This window comes from Emys orbicularis, chromosome 5 (assembly GCF_028017835.1).
Source record: "Emys orbicularis isolate rEmyOrb1 chromosome 5, rEmyOrb1.hap1, whole genome shotgun sequence".
NCBI classification, from domain to species: domain Eukaryota; kingdom Metazoa; phylum Chordata; order Testudines; family Emydidae; genus Emys; species Emys orbicularis.
In genome coordinates this window covers 26,607,896-26,630,505 of record NC_088687.1, presented here as the reverse complement: position 1 = coordinate 26,630,505, position 22,610 = coordinate 26,607,896, and the positions used below count along the sequence as shown (strand labels likewise).

Below are 22,610 nucleotides of genomic sequence, written 5' to 3'. Positions count from 1 at the left end.
ATTCTTAGAGTCCTATATCTAGCAGCAATAGGCAAGTAGTATACTGGAGTTTTAGTAAAATGAAATGAGATAAAACCAAACTAACGTGTTTAAATAGCCTTGTGTAGTTTACCTTGGAAATACAAGACTTAATTTATTGTATTCATTGGCTCACTGATATCAGTGTATTACAATCCTCTCCATGTGGACAACTCTGGGCACAGGTTAGCTTTTTTTTTTTTAATTCCTCCTGTCTGTCTTTCCAGCTACTTTGCCTTCAAGGAAAAGTACTTTGCTTCATATCAAGAACTGTACAAATCTTTCTAAAATACTGCAAGCTTTTTCCACGGTATTGGCAGTGTCAGGAAGCGGAAGCTGTGCAGTGCATTGTTTAACCTTCTCACCTGGTGACCTCCCCACTGCCAGCTCTTGCTAATTCGTTTGTTGATTGTGTGTAATTTGTCTGTTTGTCTTAGATCTTATTTTATTTCTGGAAGGTTTGTCAGTTTGGAATGCCATATAGGCTCTTTTAGACTGTGTTTCAATTCCCGAGCCACACCTGTGGGGTGTCCTTGTTCAATAAAAGGTGTTTAGGAGAGATGACAAGATGACAGCTTTTGGTCTTGAGGCTCAATCCAGTGAGGGGATACTTATGCAATCAGTTCAGGGTGCCTGCTCCCTTTCACCAGACAACTGACAGCTCCAATAATAGGGCTGTCAGCAGAGCTTTGCTCCCTAATTAGCTTTCCCTGTTCCTCCTTGGCTTGGTGCAATAGGCAAACAGAAATCATCTCCTACCAATTTGCTTCTTGTGTACCTTGCATACAAGCTAGCTTGTAAAACTTTTTTAATTCCCTCGCTAAGGCTTACTTCTATTATGAGGCCAACCAGTAACAACTCCGTGAGTATACTATGCATGCATTTTAAAAAAGAGAGGAAAAACTGCACTGCTCTGAGTCTGGAGCTTCAGGGCATGAAGCAGGGGCACCTGAATTGTACTGTCTGTATTGGGTTGGTAAACAGAGATGTGAGGAGTAGCTGCTGTTCATATCTGATCTGTATTGCACGTAGGCAGAGGTATAAGAATCTGAGTATGAGTCCAAATCAAAAATAGACTCATATGATAGTACACAAGTAACACAATATTTTGGACCAGTATGGCGGAAACTTGTCAATATCTGTGAGATCCACCATCGTGGACTGAAATCTCATGTGTAAAGATGTTCTCATGTGTTTCAGACACATCCAAATGCAGAAATGAAAGAAAATAATCTTCCTGGTGTTGGATCCAAACAAGAACTAAAACCAATAGTGGGGACAAGTTCAGGAGTTTGAATCTGACCCTACTTCAGATGCCCAAAGGAGTGCTGAGTCAGAGTTTTGGCTAGAGCTGGTCAAAATTTTTTGACTGAAAATTTTTCCTGTTGGAACATGTGGTTTTGTTGACATCAACATTTTTCACTTGGAAAATGTTGATTCTGACAGTTTTGATTTTCCAAACAGGTAAACTGAAATTAAAACGTGTTTGGAATCAATGTTGTGAAATGAGTATTTTAGTCTCCAAAATTCAGTATGAAACAAAAAATCATTTTGAGATATTGAATAATTTCATTTTGACATTTCCAGTTCAAACATTTTTGGAATTTTTCATTTTGTGAAAAATTTCAGTATTTCAACTTCTGGTTCTAATTCTGAATGGAAATTGATTTTGAAATGTCAAAATTTCCCACAAGAGGAACATTAAAAGTTATTCAAACTGCTCTAATATAAAATATATAGCCCCTGCCACCTTTGTGGCCTTTGTGCTCATTTGGCTCCCTTGGTAGAGGTGTGGTTGTGTAGGTACATGAAGGCTGGGGCCCACAAATGTGGAGACAGCTGAATGGGCCCCTCCCATGTTATATCTCTTATAGGTACATAATCTCAGTGAACCTAGGGTTGTTCCAAGTGTCCTTCTTAAGATACAGCTAAGTAAAAGCTGTTCCTAGTTTAACAGAGGACCTTCCAAAGCCACAGGTTTAACTACCTTTAGCAAAGTGTAAGTGCAACTGTGACAGATCAACAATATCCTTGAAAAATCTTGTTGTTAAATTTAAGTACCTTTGGATTCCATTGTATTAAATGCAAAGGTTATGTATTATTATGGGCCTGGATGGTCAAAAGACTATATTAAACGATGTAGCAGACAAGAATAGTCTTTTGGGACAATATGTGTGAAGTGAATTTCCTGGGAAATATCGAGGGGGAGGTCAATGCTAATTCCCCATTTCTGGTTATGCAAAAACCCAGCCTTTTGAAGTTATGGTCTGAGGAGTGGGCCTTTGTCTGCTGAGCACCTGTTATGTGCAGGGGCGGCTCCAGGCACCAGGGCAGCAAGCGCGTGCCTGGGGCGGCAAGCCGCGGGGGGCGGGGGGCAGCTTGCTGGTCGTTGTGAGGGCGGCAGTCAGGCGGCCTTTGGCGGCGGCACTGCGGGAGGTCCGCCGGTCCCGCGGTTTCGGCGGTAATTCGGCGGTGGGTACGCTGAAGCCGCGTGACCGGCAGATCACCTGCAGAAACGCCGCCGAATCCGCGTGACCGCAGATTGCCCGCAGGCACGCCGCCGAAGGCCGCCTGACTGCCGTGCTTGGGGTGGCAAAAAATATAGAGCCGCCCCTGGTTCTGTGCGGCCAAGATTGAAGGCCCAAACTGTATAAAGGAAAGATTGAATTGTTCGTGGGTGTACGAGTTCTGACCTAAGGCTGTTATGAACTTTAAACCACAGAAAAGCCCCTCTGTGGGGTTTGAAGGATTGACTCCTATCAGAGTCCTAGATGGAGTTGGGATGATCTACGTGCTTATCATCATGACACGTAGGCTCTTTTATTGTTTTAAACATGTTTTTCCTGTAATGTTTTCACCTTAAGAACAAATATGCTTGCTTTTAAAGAGGTGGGTGATAAGTCATAACTTCCGGCAAATATATTGTTCAGAGCCTTTAAAGAGAAAGCAAAGCATAGATAGTGGCCTGCTTAGACAGTCTGGCTTGCTAGGGGAATTCCAGTTTAGGCAGAAAACTGTGCAGCCTGGGGGAAAAAATCAGAAGGGAAAGAGACTTGGATTTCTACCAAGAGAGGTGATGGCTGAGGAGTCCACTGCAGAGGGGGAATAGGTGCAGTTGCCTTGAACTGTGACAGCATCATACTATAATTGTTCTCTTTATGACATTGTTAAATTATAGAAAATTTCTGCAGTTTTCTTTCTATCCTGAATGACATGGGGATAATTTGGAATCAGATTCCAAGTCTTTCATAAGCCTAATAGTGGTTGAGGAGAATTTAAGATTCTAGTACAACCCTCTTTATCTGAAACATTGATGCCATTTAAAACATTTTGATAAATGAGGGTTCAAAAGGAGGTCTGGTGGGGTGAATACAGAGCTGATGTCAAAACTGATGTAAGTTAGACTTGCTTATAATCAGCTGGACTCCCTTTGATCTACTTACACCCAGTTACTGATGCATAAATGAGTCTAAGGGTATGTTTGCAGTCAGATGTTGTATCTGAGTTCAGCATGTGTAGACCTATACCCAAGCTAGCTCTAGTAAAAATGGCAGTTAAGCTGTGTCAGCCTGGGACTGTGGCTATGTACTGGATCAGCCAACCCATGCAGCCACTGCTTCACTGAATTGGTACTCACGCTAGCTAGATCAAAGCTAGCTTGGGAATGTCCACACGTACTGCAGTCACACCTCCGACTGCAGTGTAGACATATCCTTCATTGATACAACTTTATACACCAGAGAGCCATAAAAAGGTATGAGAATGTATATTATCTATTAGGGAATGTCCTACTGTAGAATGCCTTCCTGTTGATTTTCTTGTTACTTTTCTGTCTCTTGGTGTGTGTTGTACACCAGCTTAGACCTGCTTAAACTCCAGTAGTCACAGTGGGCTAACTTCTGAGGTGATGCATAAGGGGGTTGTAACTAAGTAAGTGTGCATTTAAGTCTAATGACTCTAAGTTTGTATAAGAGGGATTTTAGAGTGTGTGTGTTACACTAACTCTTAGACTCACTTCTGAATTGAGCCCTGGGAAGCTATTCTTGACAATATGCTGAGTCACTCTGTGATCTTGAGTCACTTTCTCTCTCTGCCTCAGTTTATCTGTCAGAAAATGGAGATAATACCAGTTCACGGGGTGAGAAGGGCTTAAATCATTAGTGTATGCAAAACACATCAAGATCCTCTGTTGAAAGGTGCTATTAAAATGCGCAGTACTAATTATTAAGGGGGACTACCAGGAAAGCACTGCACATCTGGGGATTTAACTACAATTGAGATAAGAGGGAGCTTTCATTAAACGTGTGGAATAAATTGGTTTGTGCAGAACATGTTGATATAAAATTGATACCATGCAGGCCCAGATATTGTGGAACTCAGCTATGTTAGAGGCAGGTGTCAAGAATCTGAGCCAAATTGTTGATTGTTATGAGAATATAATTCCTTGTATTGAAATATTTTGCCTAATTTCTGGTCAAGTACAAATTAAATCTGTCAGTTGGGTAGGTGGTATTTTGCATTCCTCATGTGGGATGTTTGTAACCTATATGAAAGGCATGATCTTCTCAGCACCCATGTTGTGAATATTGCAATGTTTGTGGAATAAATAATTGTTTAATAATAATAAATCATCAGAATTATGAGAGCCTTTCTTGCAGGTATTTTTACAACTCCTCTGCAGTACAAAGAAGCTAAAACCAGATACTGGAGCTATATGTAAGGCTAACAAACTGATGATTCAGTATTGAAAAAGTTAAACAGTAGACTAGAGACCATCAGCTGTGTATAGCATTTCCCAGATCCCCAGCAGTAATCGTTTGCATTCCATCCCCACAGCAGTACGGATGTGCACACGGTGGCATCGCTTCTCAAACTGTATCTAAGAGAACTCCCAGAACCGGTTATCCCCTATGCAAAATATGAGGATTTTCTTTCCTGCGCCAAATTGCTCAGCAAGGAAGAGGAAACGGTGAGTGTTGTGCTTTGATTGTGATTTGTATAGATAGTGGTTTTTGTAATCTACTTTGGTTTTGGCACGGGGCAGGTTCTCTAGTTTTTGCATCAGCTTTCACTCTTTGCTAGCTGCACATCTTTGAACCGTATCAGGATGTCTTTCTAATGATGTAGAGGTGTAGGACTGGAAGGGACCCTGAGAGGTCATCTAGTCCAGTCCCCTGCACTAAAGGAAGGACTACATAATAACTAGACAATTCCTGACAGTTGTTTATCTAACCTGTTCTTAAAACCCTCCAATGACAGAGATTCCACAACCTCCCCAGGCAATTTGTTCCAGTGTTTAACTACCCTGACAATTAGGAATTTTTTTCTGATGTCCAACCTAAACTGCCCTAGCTACAATTTAAGCCCATTGTTTCTTGGCCTATCCCTGGAGGGTAACAAGAACCGTTTTTCACCATCCTCCTTGTAACAACTTTTTATGTACTTAAAAACTGTCTTCTCTCCCCCCCCCCCCATCTTCTCTTCTCCAGAGTAAACAAACCCATTTTTTTTTTTCAATCTTTCCTTATTGGTCATGTTTTCTAGACCTCTAATCATTTTTGTTGCTCTCCTCTGGACTTTTTCCAATTTTTCCACATCTTTCCTGAAATGCGGTGCCCAGACCTAAACACAATACTCCAGTTGAGGCCTAATCAGCACAGAGTAGAGTGGAAGAATTACTTCTCTTGTCTTGCTTACAACACTCCTGCTAGTACATCCCAGAATGATGTTTGCTTTTTTTGCAACAGTATGAGCATTGTTGACTCATATTTAGTTTGTAATCCACTATAACTCCCCAAATCCCTTTCTGCAGTACTCGTTCCTGAGCAGTAATTTCCCATTTTGTATGTGTGCAATTGATTGTTCCTTCCTAAGTGGAGTTCTTTGCATTTGTCCTTATTGAATTTTCAACCTGTTTACTTCAGACCACTTCTCCAGTTTGTCCAGATCATTTTGAATTTTAATTCTATCCTTCAAAGCACTTTCAACCCCTTTCAGCTTGGTATTGTCCGCAAACTTTATAAGTGTACTCTCTATGCTGTTATCTAAATCATTGATGAAGATCTTGAACGGAACTGAACCCAGGACCAATCCCTGTGGGACTCCACTCGATATGCCTTTCCAGTTCGACTATGAACCACTGATAACTACTCTCTGTGAACGGTGTTCTTTGTAGGTTATCTTTAAATGAAATCTTGGTTCACATAGCAATCTAAATAGGCATATGGGAATAACAGAAACACTTCTCTACCTATATAAACTGCATACCATTGAATTATGTTTGGAAGTGATGTGCATTGGGTTAGAAGAGTTCCATCTTGTATGAAAGAGAGTTCTTTTGGGTCATCTAGGCTATCATCCTCCATTATAGCAGGACTGCTCTTATTAGTCCTACCCAATTCCTGTTTAAGTCAACAGCAAACTATTGACTTAAGTGGGAATTAACTGGGGATAAAATTGTCATAAGTCAGAGTCAACGGGATTTAGGCTCTGAAAATTTTGCCCTGGGCCCATTGTCATTAAAGCATCACTCAGAGATATTTGGCAAGTTGGTCTTGATTAACTCTGACATCAGTTACTGTAGCATTTATCTTGGAAACATGCCCCATTGTCTAATGCTTCTTAAAGATATAGAGACAGATATCCAACTCTGTTCTACTGGTGTGAAACTTGTGTAACAGTATGAAGGATATGACCTATTATGTTTTCCCTACAGTAATTTAAGGCCAATACATCTTGCTCCGTTGAAACCTCCTTTTTACACCCCTCTATGTACTTGTTGGGAGCTAGTAGATGATGCTATCTCTTAGTCTTTTTCTTCAGAGTGATCACTAATAGTTTTGTTCTATTAATTTCAGCCCATCCTTCTAATTTTCCCAAACCATACTACATTTTTAATCCCTCCTACAAAGTGGTTGACATCCTCCTTGTTCTGAGTCACAAGCCAGAATTGATTCTTTCCATCTCCTATCCACTAAATTAATAAGGATCAGATGGGGGGTTGGGAGTTAGATGTGTGGGGGAGCGTTTTGTATTCGGTCTAGAAGGGTTTGGGGGGAGCTGTGTGTTCTACTGGCTGTTCAGTGTTATTTTTTGTGTAATTTATGGCAGGGGCTCCTAGAGGTTAGGATAAGCACTGCTGTTAACTTTTGTATAGTGTCCATTTTATAGTAGCTATGTTTGTATAGTTTCTCTGAGAACATCACATGAAACATTTTATTAAATGTATTTGAAAACAAGACTTCAGTGACTGTGTGAACCTAGAGCCAGTTCTTGCCATGTGATACCTATATGGAGTTACTTACCAGTCACTTACCCCAGGTCAGTTGCGCTTTAGGTCTCACACCAATGACTATACTTATAACCAATCCTATAGTAAACTATATGACGATTTATTAAATAGGAAAAGGAAAATACAGAGTTATTTGCAAGATTAAAGCAAGCAATGTGAGTGACCAATGCTAGAAACAATAAGCCATTTTTTATCCTGTTGTAATGCTGACTTAGCAATCTGATTGTTAGATCGTTTGACTAGTTTTTCAGTCTTCTACATTGGACTCTCCTACAGCGCGAGTTACAAACGATGTCACTCTTCATCTAGATAGCTGTTTGTCTTATTTCCTTTTCTAGCATTTGCCCGGCAAACATTTGCAGTATCATGATCTTCCCATCCTGAGTTGCACTTGTTTTGCTGACCCACTGAAATCAAACACCCTACAGTGGCTGGCAAAGCACCAAAGGCTGAATTAAAACAGCATCCAAATGCACTGGCGGCAGGAGTTTAGCCAGAGGCTATTTCCAGTGGGCACAGAAACCAAGTTCACGTTGTTCAGCTCTTCTAAATCCTAGTGAGAGGACAGACTGCAAGAATCTTCTGCTTGTCTAATGCTAGTGCAGACCTTGTGAGACAGTCAAAATGTTGCTTTGGCCAAATGAAATGGATACTACAGACTAGTGATCATAGTTTATCTGGATATTATTAAGAAAATAGTTGTCTTACTCCAGTTCCATAAGTATCTTCTATTTATTTCATACCAAAATCTCAACAGTGTTATTATTGATTTGTTTGTTTACCCAGGGGGTGAAGGAATTAGTGAAACAAGTAAAGAGTCTGCCACCTGTCAATTACAATCTACTGAAATATATCTGTAGGTAAGTGCTCCTGAAAGATTATCAAAGAGGTATTTATTTCAATGCCCTAGTAGACATTGCTGTCTGTCTGGATGAATATATCTCAGGAGAAGTTTAACAAAGAGAGTCAGAGTACTGGTACGTTTAACCTAACACAATCACAAGTTTGTTTATTGTATTACTAATTACTAACTTACTAATTATAGTTGTACAGCTGTGAGTGGGATTAATGAATAGCCCAGACCCAGCATGAAAGGCAAGGAAATGTAGCTAGATAAAGGAATATCACCTTCTATCTACTTCTGTAAGGAGAAGCAAGGCTATATTTGCAGATCACTTACCTGGAGACCAGCTCCTGTTGGCCTTGATGATTCACACAGCTTATGGGAGTCCTGGGTTAAAAAGGTCAAAACACCAGAAGCGTAAGGGCTTCTGGGAGAGGTGGTGTGTGTGCATGGGGATGTGAGATAAAACACAGCCTTATAACAGGTAATGTTTTGATGTAATTTGCTGCATGCTAATATCTGTGAAGCTCCCAATGGTGATGCAAGATCGTGAGTACTAATCTCAGAACAGACTGTTAAACACGAGGGCACAAACCCCAAATTGGTTGTTAATTCCTAACTTAGATTTCACTAACCAAGTGCAAACTCCTCAGGCACTTCAACAGCCTTAACACGGAGTCACAGACAGTCCTTTCGGGTATTCAGGTTTCTCTTGCCACCCAGGTGAACATATCTCTTGGATAGATGGCCCATAATACCAAGAATCACAGCAATATTCAGGTTACTCCTAATTCCAAAAGACCAGTCACTTACCCCAGGTCAGTTGCGCTTTAGGTCTCACACCAAAGACTATACTTATAACCAATCCTATAGTAAACTATATGACGATTTATTAAATAGGGAAAGGAAAATACAGAGTTATTTGCAAGGTTAAAGCAAGTAAATATAGACATATGAATGAGTTACTGTCTTAGTTCAAAAGGTAATATAGGCTTCTATAATCAGCAAGTTCTAATTTGTCTTTTAGGGCTAACCTAGGCTAAACCGCTGGGGATCTCTTGCTTATGCATAGAAACAACTTGGTTCCCCTCCCCCAGAGTCCAAGCAGCATAGAGATCCTTAGTTTCTTTGCTTTGGGGTCTTTATCCTCCTTCTGCCGTGTGCTCTGAGCTGCAAACTCAGCTGGTGGGAAGAGTCCCCTTGCATGACACACATCTTCACAGGGAGGAGAGCAGAGGAATAAGAGTCTTTAGTCCTTTTGTTGATGGTTTCTCAATCCAGATGTGGGAGTTTCCAGTTGTAAGATCCAACCCTAACCCAACTGGTAATGATGTGTCTCCACTTTTGAGAGATGCATAACAATTTCTGTAGAAGAGCAGCTCTTCATACTAATTAATGTCCCTCTCCTGTATGGCGATTTATACAGTCACAGAGGCTCATAATACACCCACTCAAATATTACGTTACAATATGGAACACCGATATTACAAGTAAGATTAATGCATGCAGTAACTCACAAGTATCCAATTGAGTCTTAACATTTCTAATACCTATTTTATCAATATTAACCCACACGTGAGACAGAAAAATTCCGGCTATGTATCGTTTAGTGTCCAGTTCAGATGGGGGACCTTTGCGTGAGCTGGCACCTGAGCTGCCAGCATCACAGTATCTATGGATTTTGGTAAGACGCTGAACGTTATATCAAGAATGTATTTATCAGTTAAGATTTAAAGCTCTTCATATAACATTATCAGAAAATATCGGGATTGCCGGGGGAGGATAAGAGAGAAATAATTTCCCATTTTCAATTCACTTGGGGTAGCAGCCAGTATGCTGTGGAGAATGGGAGGCCTAACTACTAGAGCAGATTTTCTGAATTTTCCCTCCACAATCGTTCTAGAAATGACAACCCCCAAAATAGCCTGGGTTTGGGGCTGAAAAGTAACAGGACAGTGCTGCCCTGGTTAAAGGGCCTGTATGCCTTGTTACAGTAAGATATGCAAAAGCTTCCTTCCCTGGAAAACTTACAAGATACACTGGATAGTAGCTCAACTGGGCTAGCTCTAAGGAGCATTATGCTCTAGAAAACTTGGGTACATTAGAAAATAAACCCAGGGACTTCTTTCAATCAACTGGCAGAGGGTACAGGAATACATAAGGGCTGGGGGGATTCCCTGGATCTGGTATCTGTGTACTAGTCTGCCAAAGAATGACATGTATGGACTCTAATGAAAGCCTGTGTCACACTGGCATAATCATTGTGAGATGTGTATATGTGCATAACATGTCAGAAGAGGTGTGTGTGGATAGATAGGAAAACATTTTTGTAGTTAAAGGCAAGTCGCATGCCTTGAGACAGTTGTCTAGACAGGAGGTGAGAGACACTGCTCTCCCAAGCTAATCTTTGTATAGTGTATGTCTTACAACAGCAAGCTGTTGGCATATTAAGTCATATGTTAATGAAGAGCTTGCGGGGACTTCAAAAGAAAATTAACAGGAAGAGGTAAACAGCTGGAGATGAAGGGAGAGACACACTCCTTTCAGTCAAGATCAAAGGTCTGCTCTGGTATATCTTAGGTGAAAAAAGACCCCCTGGCATCCTTCACCGAGGAAGTAAACTGATAGAGGGTTTGCTTCACGAAAATTGATTGGCCTCTTACAATTGGTATGGCTACTTCCACCTTTTCATGTTCTCTGTATGTATAAATATCTTCTTTCTGTGTGTTCCATTCTATGCATCCGATGAAGTGGGCTGTAGCCCACGAAAGCTTATGCTCAAATAAATTTGTTAGTCTCTAAGGTGCCACAAGTACTCCTGTTCTTTTTTCATGAAAAAAGAATCCCAGCCAGACTTGGCTGAAAATGCTGGGAAGATCTTTGGGTGAGATAAAACTTTATTTAGACAGGAGGAAATCTTGTTCGTTAAGTTAAGGCCATAGAAAGCATGTTATGATTTTCTTTTATATATAATGCATTTTTCCAGCATTTTGCTTACTATCATAGGAATCTCTATTCTTTGTTAAATAAACTTATACTTGCTTTCTCTGTAAACATACCTGAGTGCTGTGTGTTAAGTGGAGCTGTGTTTTAAGGCGAACTAGTAAGCTGGCATGTACTGTTCCTTTGGAAACATTGGGCCTGGTGATTCAGTGAGTATCCGGTGGAGCAGGGGCTAGATGCTGCTGGTGGATGCTTGGAGGACTCAGGGGTTAGTGTATGCCTATCACTAACCTGTAAAGAGAGAGTGGTGTCTGGAGGGGAGTGCTTGTGTTGCCAGTATCCAGGGGTGTCAAGGAGCTGATCCCAGGCAGGCAGAAACAAGGCTCTCTCATAGACGTTAAGCTTAGAAGGGACCATTGTGATCATCTAGTCTGACCTCCTCCACATTGCAGTCCACAGAACCTCATCCACTCCTGAAATAGACTCCTAACCTGTGGCTGAGTTACTGAAGTCCTCAAATCATGGTTTAAAGACTTCAAGTTACACAGAATTCACTGTTAAAACCTGCAAGTGACCCATGCCCCATGCTGCAGGGGAAGGCAGAAACCACCCAGGGTCTCAGTCAATCTGTCCTGCGGGGAAAATTCCTTCCCAACCCGAAATATGGTCATCAGCTAGACACTGAGCATGTGGGCAAGACCCCCCAGGCAGATACTTGGGAAAGAATTCTCTGTAGTAACTCAGAGCCTTCCCCTCTGACATGCCTCAGAACCCAACTACTGCCCTGTTTTTCCAAGCCTACAATAGTGATTCAGAGTGGTGACCTTTAAAAAAAAAACTAGGAAATTCCATACAAAAAGTACAGTAAGAGATCATCATCCACCTTTGCCTTTTGTGATCTTGATGCTCACTTTCCCTCCTCCCCCGCTCTATTTCACAGATTCCTGGACGAAGTTCAGTCCTATGCAGGTGTAAACAAAATGAGTGTGCAAAACCTGGCTACTGTATTTGGTCCCAACATCCTGCGCCCAAAAGTGGAAGATCCTCTCACCATCATGGAGGGTGAGTTAAAGGAAAATTGTAAACAACTTTAAAATAGGAAGAAGGAACTTCTTTAGATTCATCAGCAGTACGTTTTGGGTGGTCTGATGTCACAAAATTACTTTTGCCTGTTTGTGTGTAGACACAACTTTTCTTCCGCTACAGTAACTTAAAGTAACTGCTATGCCAAACAGGCTGCTGCAGAAGAAATTGAAATTTCCTTTGTAGTGCATTCACTGCCTCAGACACTGTAGCACAGATGGCATCCTTAAAGGGTAGCTCTGTTCTGAAAACTGACTGTAAAAATGGCAACTTCTTACTCAACAGGTCTATCTGAGGCCACATAGAACACAGCCAGGAATAAAACCCAGGTCTCATGCGTCTCAGTCCAGCACTCTATTTACTAGGCCACACTGTTCCACTTATTTGCACCTTGGGCAATCCTTTGTCAGCAAGAACATTTCGAAGGGCCTGCTGTAATACTACAATGCCACTTTTACTGTCACTTTTCAGAGTAGAATTTAAGCAGTAAATATTATATTATGGAAGTGCCCAAAGACCCAATCTTGATTACCTTTCTTGATGAATCAAAAATCCAATGCCAGAGCATTTGATTGACAAATTTTACCAGTAAAGAGGTAAAATAACTCAAAATTTACATATTTTCAGCTAATTTTTCCATATGTTTAAGCATCTACCATTTTGGAAAATCTCCCTCTTATCACCCACAATCTGTTTTGCACTTTAGAGAAGAAGGAGCTAGCTTTGTGCAAACCAGCTTGTTTTCATGTTGCAAATATTCACATTTGAACCCCCCAGTGTTTTTGCAAGAATTAAGTCTGGGACAAACTTTCACAACATCTGTTGGGACATTAAGGCCTGTCCTGTGGATCTTTTGTACGTGTTACTCCCAGAGAAGACAATTCTAGCTATGTGTTTGGAAGGATGCCAGATACAGCTGATAGCATTTTACTATGAACATGGCAAAAAAGTCAGCATGAGCAAAGTCTTGAATCTCCTCAAAGGACTTTTGCCTTTTTTTATGGTGGAACTGTTTATTTTTTCCAACTGGAAATGGCACATTTGTTTCTCAGAAACCAGCAGGAAAATACAAAGGCCCGTAGAAAATGCCTCTCCAAAAGGCAAGAATGGAATTTTTCTTTGGGGTTTTGTTTTGTTTTATGTTTTTCTGCTATCTTTGAGAATTTCCCCCCACAGACTTATAGTTTAGTATGATGTCACCTTCTGCAGCCCTTTATCCTCTAATACAATGGCAAAATTGTTCACAGCAATCCTCCTCTAATGCTACCAATCCACAAGGAAAAGAGAGGTCATGGTGTTAAGAACCCAGTGTTGGGGCTAAAGAGATATCTCAACACCCTTTTTTTAAAAAAAATACCCTCCTTTAAAGACTCACCTTCATTTCAATTGCTGTCTATTTTTTTCAGTTTCTACTTTCACTTTGTATCTAATCTTTTGACTACTCAAAAATTACTATAAATGAATTATACTTGTATGGAGATATAATATATGCATGAATAAAGAAAGAGGTTTGTGAAAGGAAGTTGACTTTTCCCCACCATTTCTTGTGGTAGAATCAAAGCTGTTACAAAGCAATGCAGATTTTCAGGCTTCCAAAGCAAACGAACAAAAAATGTGTACAAGTCCCCGTGGCAAACTGAATTTTTATAGATGTATTTGAAGGGGGAAAAAAGCTCAAATATTCAAATGCAACCTGTATAAAATTATATGGGCCAGTGGGAAATTATTGATTAAAAGAGCACAGCATGCCACTGAAACATGCCTAGGGACTTTAAAATGGTGTTTATAACCAACCTGACCTCATTACTGGAAGACTCTTAATACTCCCTAATAGGGTTCTGTAAAATATATATATAATGCAGTGATACATCATTATTTACCCAAGTCTAGTTCCAAATGATAGTTCTGTAAATTAAAGTGAAGTCGTGTGGTGTGTGCAGTATGGGTTTCTAGAGAAGGAACATTTATAATAATGTGTTGCGAAGTAGGGTGCTGTGTGATTTAAGGCTGTGATTTATATGTTACCGGCAGCAGATTCCACACAGTGTGACAGCATGGCACATTTTACTGGCCAGTCACAATCTCATCTCTGAGTGGTTAAAGGTTTTTATATTAAATATCTCACAAAGTTCTGATAGGCTAAAAAATAAATGGGCCAGAAACCCTTTCCTTCTTCAACCCCTTGTATTAGACTGGCTAGTGTCTTCCCAGCCTTGGAGTAAGTTTTTAAAGATGTTTGATATATTGAGCTTAAACTCACATATTAGAATTACATCATTCATCTTCTTATTATTCTTAATCTCTCTGTATGGTCCCAGTGGTTTTCAATTGCGGATATTGTCTTGGGATATTTGTTTTAGTTCCCCATGATAATATCTCCTTTAAAACATTCTTGGCTACTGCATGCCCTAATATTGAAGTAAGAGATGTAGGGAGCTCTTTTCCTCCCCTGCACTGGCTACCTACATTGGCAGGCTCTTTGCAGCAGGAGAGCATCTGCTAACAGGAATGAGCAAAGTCTTGACTCTGCCCCCAAGATGTTGTCCAATACTCCAGAGCCAGCGCAGAGTGGCTAGGAAGGTGCACCAGCAGAGACACAGGCATATTTTTGTTTCTTCCTTGAAAAGGGGACAATACAGAACCGATTGTGCTGTGGTGATTTGGAGCCAGAAAGGGGAGATAGGATGAGGTGGCATGAAGGTTGTAATAGCAAATATTAAATGCTTAGGTAAACTACATATATATTAGATAAATGCATAAATTAAGTGTATATTAACTAGATGCATCTTTATGAAATCTTTAAAAATCTGTTTTAAAAGAATGTTTGTTCACTTCTCAAATGAAACTACTTCATTAATGGTGGTTCATTTGCCATCCTCCAGGTACTGCAGTAGTCCAGCAGCTGATGTCAGTGATGATAAGTGAACATGAACAGCTATTTCCCAAGGACACAGACTTTCAGGCAGGGGAGGAGGTGTGTAATAACAACAATGAGATCCAGAAGAAAATGATAATTGGTCAGCTCCAGAATAAAGAGACCAATAACAACAAGGAGACAGCGGTGAGAAGCTGTTCTTGGGACACACCTGAGCCTCTCCAGAGGGCAAGCATGGATAATGGGTCTCCCACAGTGCTGCCAGGGAGCAAGTCAAACAGTCCAAGGAACAGCATTCACAAACCTGATGTCACAAGAAGCCCACCTCTCATGGTGAAAAAAAACCCAGCCTTTAATAAAGGCAGTGGCATAGTCACCAATGGGTCCTTCAGCAGCTCTGTGGAGGGCCATGAGAAAACCCAGACCTTACCAAATGGTACCCTGCAGGCCAGGAGAACATCATCCCTGAAAGGTCCAGTTACTAAAATGGGCACACACAGCATGCAGAATGGAGGCGTGCGAATGGGCATTTCAAGCACGGATGCACACAGCAACTCCCTGAACAGCCGAAACCTGAGCTGGATGCCCAATGGGTACGTCACGTTGAGGGACAGTAAACAAAAGGAATTGGTGAGTGATTCGGGCCAGCATAACAGACTCTCCACCTATGACAATGTCCACCAGCAGTTCTCCATGGTGAATTCGGATGATAAACAGAGCGTAGATAGTGCCACCTGGTCCACATCCTCTTGTGAAATATCCCTACCCGAACACTCCAACTCCTGTCGATCGTCTACAACCACCTGCCCCGAGCAAGACTTTTATGGGGGTAATTTTGAAGACTCCGTGCTAGATGGGCCACCACATGAAGACCTCTCCAACCAAGGAGACTATGAGAGTAAAACTGACCGAAGAAGCATGGGAGGACGCAGCAGCCGGGCCACCAGCAGCAGCGATAACAGTGAAACGTTTGTCGCAAACAACACGAGCAACCACAGTGCTCTGCACAGCCTAGTGTCCAGCTTAAAGCAGGAGATGGCAAAACAGAAGGTGGAGTATGAAACAAGGATAAAGAGGTAAGATGGTGTATCTTTGCCATATGTGCTAATTATTAAAATGAGAGGCAGAGTAATTCTCTTATGCACCCATGCCCCAGTGAATCTGAACATAGGAATTGGTAGTAGAGATGGAGAAAATGCTTGGATAAAATAGGAGCCCACCTGAACCTTTTCCCCCTAATTCAAACCAAACCTGGTCTGACATTGGAAAAAAAAAATCATAACTTTTTCTTTCCATGATATTTTGTATTTGCATATTTGTGTGTGCCTCATGTTCCCAGCCAAGATCAGACGCAGAAGGATTGGTGTAGCATGAGAATTGCAGTTCTCAAATTGAGGGCCTAAACATAGTAAGCATGTGAAATCTCACTAAAGAGTCTGTTTCCTTAAGATCCCCAGCCTAAATTTGCTGATCGAAGAGGAGTGGAGAGCTGACACAAAGGTTTGGAGAAAACTTTCAGATGTTAGAGTGCCCATCCAAATCAAACTTCTAACCCATTTGAAGATTGCATGGAAGTAGCTGACGTACTGGAGCAGAACAGTGGCATGTCTAATTCAATATCCTGCATTCAGCAGCGGCTTGCACTAAATGCTTCAGAGGAAGTGAAAAATCTCTCTAATGAACAGGGCCTATTGTGCCAAACTGAACTATTGGGGAGAATTTCATTCTGATCCCAGTTTATGCCCTAAAGTTGGAGGACTTGTGGCCCTTATGTTTTAATTTGACTAGAGTAGCTGCAGATGCCATCTGTATTCAAATTAAGTGTTCAGTCTTTTTTAATCTTACTCAACTATTTAATTTAATAACATCTTGCAGCAATGCATTCCATGGGTTAATTCTATTTGCATAAAATGATTTCCTTTTATTTATGTAACATATTTAAATGTGCTGCCATTGAATGACGGATGCAAACATGGCTCTTTTTAACTGGTTGTGACTTAGTAACAATAGTTATGGCATTTCTAACACACCTATACTAACTGGAAGTGAAAAGCTGCAAACAAATCAGAAAACCATTTTTTTTTCATTTTCCCATGAGTATAATAGGATTTGGGTAATTGTACAATTTAAAAAATGTGGCTGTTTTACCAGTTGACTTTGTCACCTTCCTTAGCTTTAAAAATTCCAAATGATTCATGATCCAAATGGGTACAAATATCCTGTTGGAAATGTTTAAACAACACGTAGCACACTTTTCCTGGACATGGGCTCAGTATAGAGTTAAGCTGAGTCTTGCTACCCTACATGTTAAGACCAGCATGGATACCAAGCAAAAGCAGCAGACCGGATGTTTGAGAGCACTTTGGAGGAACAATGATAAGCTAGCGTATTAGGAGAAAGGTTATGCATGGTGGCTTTCCAAGTTCTTGGGTGGCTTTATATTTAGAACCGCAAATCCTTCTCCTTCATCGGTGGGTACAGAGGGCCTTGCTGCAGCGGAACCAGTAAGGTCCTGCTGCATGGGCAGGATCCATTGTACCACATGAAGTGCAGTTCCATGATCGTTTCCAAGATGGCTGTGTACAAAAGATCACTGAAGGAGGAGCAAGCATCAGGATTGGGAGTGCAAGCTATTGAAGGCCACATGAGGACAGGGCTCCATAGACTACTCCCAGTCCTGAGGCCAGAGCAGCTCTTCTCCCATTCCACAGCCTGGTAAGGTAAGGGGATTCCACTCACACACACATATGTTCCCAGCACCCAGTTCAGCTACTTGGGCTGGGTACTCAAACAGGGTTTGCCTGTTCACTTCACTGAAATTAAATCAAATGAGGCAGGAGGGAGACTTTCAATAGGACTTGTGCGCCTCACTCCCTTAGGTGAGTTGGATAATCTCCCCCATACCTTCACTACCAGAAATGAATTACACTGTTTAACAATAGACTGCCCTAAACTAATGAATTTATCCAAACTGTTCAAAAGCAGCGTACAAATGATGTTTCTTGAGTACCAACAGTAAAGTCAGGGCGTTGTGAATTCTTGTAGCATTGCACTAAGAAAATGAATAGTATCCCACATATTCAGGGTGGGTGGTAACCCTGCCAGTGAGACTTCACTGTTTTAGCTCATGTCAAAAAAGTTTGAGACACTGATTAGTCAGAGGCTGATAAGCTAGGGTGGGGATGGGGCATCGTTTATCAGTGAAGCACAGGTGCAACCCAAGGGCCCCACCCCTTCACTTCTGTAATTGGGAGAGTGCTGGAATTCCTGGTGAGGGTGGTATAGTCCATGTTTTACAGCCTGCAGATTGTATATGCTCATTTTCTTCTAGCTGCTGAAAGTTTAGAAACAGTGCAATCTCTTTCTGTTCCCTCCCCCATGCACAGTGTCACAGCTGCTATGAGGCAAAGTGTCTGTGCTATTCTAACCCCTAGGTATCCCCAGAAGGGAAGATGTCTCCATTACTCTACTAGTGCTCTATATTCTCTTTGGTGCCCTCCTCCCTGTGACTAGCTCCAGTGGTGGCTACCTCTGCTGCTCATAGATTCCCTCAGCAGTGACATGAAATTGACGTAATTCTTGTCAGCTTCACCTTGTTCCTGGTGTTCCGAATATCATCCACTGTATCATATAACTCAACCAGGCAATCCAGGGGTGATGCATACAATAGGGAAGAGGTAAATTAAGGATGGACATGTGTTGATCTACTTTAGTCCTGCTGCCTCTCCTTCCACATTTCAAATCATGAGTGCTACTGGTTATGTATCTGCACATTGGTAAGATTCAAATTGACACCAAGTTACACACCAGACTGACCTTGGCATTTCATCTTCAGCACTTACATCATTGCGAAATGCAACTTAAGATCAGACTCAAATTGTTTTTGCGTACGGCAGAATTCCCAAATGAATGGGTGGAAACAGTTAGGATTTTCCCTTCATCTGTAAATCCAGCCAAGAGGCGCATTTCCTCATTGCTGCTTTGCATGAAACTTCCCTACACAGTTCAAGAGCTGTTAAAATAGGTGAAGCTGAGTCATGTTAGGAAAAGAAATTTCCAATTGTTTTCAAATGGAGAACAATTTACCAGTCATCAATTCTCCTACTTCATCAACACAGTAAATTAAATCTTTGTTTAGAGGAAGAGAGATAGTACGGTGCATGAACTGATGAGTGATTATATCCAAACTCTATGTCTACCCTTAATAAGGGCACATAACAGCATGCAGTGGAATAAAGCATTGTCGTTATGCCCTCAGCACAGTTGTATAGTGGATACAGCACTTAGAATAGCAGCTTCTGTTCCCATCTCTGCCACTTACAAGAGACAGAATGGTGTGTATGTCTCCTCTGTAACAAGCTGTATCTGAACTGGAACACACCATGGCTGCTGATTCCATTGGACTGCAGGCTTTTAGAAATATAAAGGTACAGTGCACAGAAAGCAAAAGGAGGAACAGTTCGTTAGCTGCGTTCATCACAATTTTCTGAGCTGTGTTGATAATATTGGAACACATTCAGTGTTCGACATGCATTATTATGATGATGCATTAGATCATACCATTAGTGTGCTTGGTTCTTTACATAAACCCTCAAATATAGTAAGTAACTTTTTTTAAAACAAAAACAAACCACATCAATTGCAGCTTCAATAAAGTAACATGTGACTGGACAACTAAGGAAGTTATCATAGACAGTAAAGGAGAAGGGATGCAGATCAGGATAAGTAAAGAACACGTCAGAGATCTTATGACTAATTTGAATGGATTCAAGTCAGCACAGCCTTCTGCTATTCACCCCAGGGTGCTTAAGGAATTAGCTGAAGAAATCTTGGAGCCACTGGCAATAATATTTACAAACTCATGGATGACAGGAGAGGTCCTGGAAGATTGATGAAGGGCTAACATAGTGCCCATCTTTAAAAAGGGGGGAAAGGAGGTGCTGGGGAACTATAGACCAGTCAGCCTGACTTCGATCTCTTGGAAGCTACTGGAGTAATATATAAAACATTTAATTTGCAAATACCCGGAGGATGAAGTCAGCATGGATTTACTAAGAACAAATCATGCCAAACCAGCTTGATTTTCTTTCTTTGACAAGGTAACTGGTTTGGTGGATAGGGGAATGCGGTGGACTTAATATACCTGGTCTTTAGCAAGGCTTTTGATGCAGTCCCTCACAACATTCTCATAAATAAACTGGAGAAATGGAGGCTTGATAGAACTACCATTAAATAGATACATAATTGGTTAAACAACTGCAAACAAAGAGTAACTATTAATGGAATGATGTCAGATCGGAAGGTGCTCTCAAGTGGGGTTCCACAGGGATCTGTTCTGGGTCTGGTGTTAATTAACATCTTTATTAATGACCTGTTTGTTGGAATAGAGAGCATACTGATCAAATTTGCAGATGACACAAAGCTAGGGGAGTTGCAAATACTTTGGAGGATAGAACTAAAATTCAAAGGGATCTTGATAAATTGGAGAACGGGGCTCTAGACAACAAAAGAAAATTTAACCAGGGCAAATGTAAGGTGCTACACTTAGGAAAGGAAAACCAAATGCACAGATACAGAATGGGGGATAACTGGCTTGGCAGCAACACTGCTGAGAAGGATCTGGGAGTGATGGTGGATCACAACCTCAACATGAGTCCACAATGAGATGCTGTTGCAAAAAAAAAAAAAAAGGCAAATGCTATTTTGCGTTGCATTAACAGAGGCATAGCATGCAAGTCACAGGAGGTGATAGTACCAATCTACTCAACAGTAGCTCAGCACGGGGAATCAATATTTGCAAATAGAAAGAGAGGATCAGGGACATAGTGTTCTGACAGTACATTGGACTCTGTTGTTACACCAGTGTACAATCAGTGTGAGGCCAGAATCAACCCTTGGAGAAGGAAAAGGCCTAATTAATTAATTGCCTAGCACATGCAGAGCTGTTTCCTACCATATACATTTCCAGTGGTTTGTATCCTTCAATTATAAATAACCTAAGAGATGAAGATTCCATCATTCCTTGTAGGATACACTTCAACAGTAAACATCCAGTAAGAAACATGTTACTTTAACATTGTCTCTTTAAAGAAACTTGGACTAAGCTTTATAAATTAAAAGCTGTTGCTCTAATCTAGGCTGGGTAATACAGTGAGGGCTGTCATCTGTATACTTCTATTTCTGCAGCTTGGAACAGAGAAACCTCACCCTTGAGACAGAAATGATGACCCTGCACGATGAGCTGGACCAGGAAAGGAAGAAGTTTACAATGGTAGAAATCAAAATGCGCAATGCAGAGCGGGCCAAAGAAGATGCAGAGAAGAGGAACGACATGCTGCAAAAAGAGATGGAGCAGTTTTTCTCAACATTTGGAGAACTAACAGTGGAGCCTCGCAGGCCGGAGAGAGGCAACACCATATGGATTCAGTGAGCATTCTAAGCTGAGACTGTGGGATGTTGGGGTATTATACTGTTTCAGGTGGCTGGTCACCTGACTGAGGCTAGCACTCAACAAAATGTTGTAAACCATTGAAGGAAGAAATACCTACAGACATTAACCACCCATACTGCAGTGTGTACTTATCAAGTTATCGTACTTTTTGAATGCTTCATAATGCTAGTGTCAAGTGTTACAACTGAATGTGTATATAGGTTTTAAAAAAAAGTCAGAGAGAGCGAGAGACATATCTCACAAAATATTTTAATGCAAGTCTTGTATTTAAACTGGTAAATTGAAATGTTGTTGCAATCAAGCTTTATATCAAGGCTTTTCTCCCTTGCACTTAACATAATAAGCTATTTTTGGCATTGTGTTACCATCAGCTTATTTTGTATATCAATTTTTTTTTGTTACCCTTCTTGCGTGGGGGGGGAACTAAAGATAAACAAATATATATAATGTTAGTTATTAAAACAAGAGGATAATGTGTGGCTGTGCTGTTTGTGCCAATGGACTTGCCCATGACCAAAAATAAAAGTGTAAATAATTTTATAAAAATATAACATTAACATCTGACAAGTTTGGAACTTTTCTCTTTGGACTCGGAACTCTTCATAAATAATATTCTTTTAGTTTTTGGAATGTCAGACCATTTTATCCATGATTTGAAATCCTAAAGGAGATGGTCTGGTTAAGGAATCTTGACCACATGGTTTTTTCCAGAATAACCGTCGTTTCATTCTAGTTCAGTTTCCTGTAAATAACAGATAAAGCTATTTGTAGGAGTATTTAAAAAGGAGGACTGGATTTGAAATGGTTTATCATGTCTCTAGTTATCATATTATTGGTTGACTCCAAATGCTGTTGTTTTGAGGCTCCCCATTTCCCTTGGAGATGCTATGTAGTGAAGGCCCTGAATTTGACTTAAAATTCCTTGTTAAAGGAGTTCTGGTATTTGACAGTGATGCTTTAAGCAAACAGAAAAAGAAATCACTGTTAGCAATTAAACCAAAAAGGCAAAATAATAATCGCTATTGTGTTTGCATGATTTTACAGTCGCAAGAGTAACATTGCCGCATCAACTCTGGGCTGGATCCTGTAGTCCTTTCTCAAGTGA

At 40.8% G+C, this 22,610-nt stretch overlaps 1 protein-coding gene across 4 annotated transcripts in view; it reads left to right on the top strand.

The window, feature by feature from the left end:
- ARHGAP24 (Rho GTPase activating protein 24) overlaps window positions 1-21,484 on the top strand; it is a 340,611-nt gene extending 319,127 nt beyond the window's left edge. For all 4 annotated transcript variants that reach the window (XM_065404926.1, XM_065404925.1, XM_065404928.1 and 1 more), the window contains 5 exons: window positions 4,855-4,987; window positions 8,096-8,169; window positions 12,037-12,158; window positions 15,062-16,130; window positions 21,241-21,484. In XM_065404926.1, the coding sequence (XP_065260998.1) occupies window positions 4,855-4,987; window positions 8,096-8,169; window positions 12,037-12,158; window positions 15,062-16,130; window positions 21,241-21,484 (1,642 nt within the window). The remainder of the gene's footprint in view (window positions 1-4,854; window positions 4,988-8,095; window positions 8,170-12,036; window positions 12,159-15,061; window positions 16,131-21,240) is intronic.
- The last annotated feature ends 1,126 nt before the right edge of the window (window positions 21,485-22,610 follow it).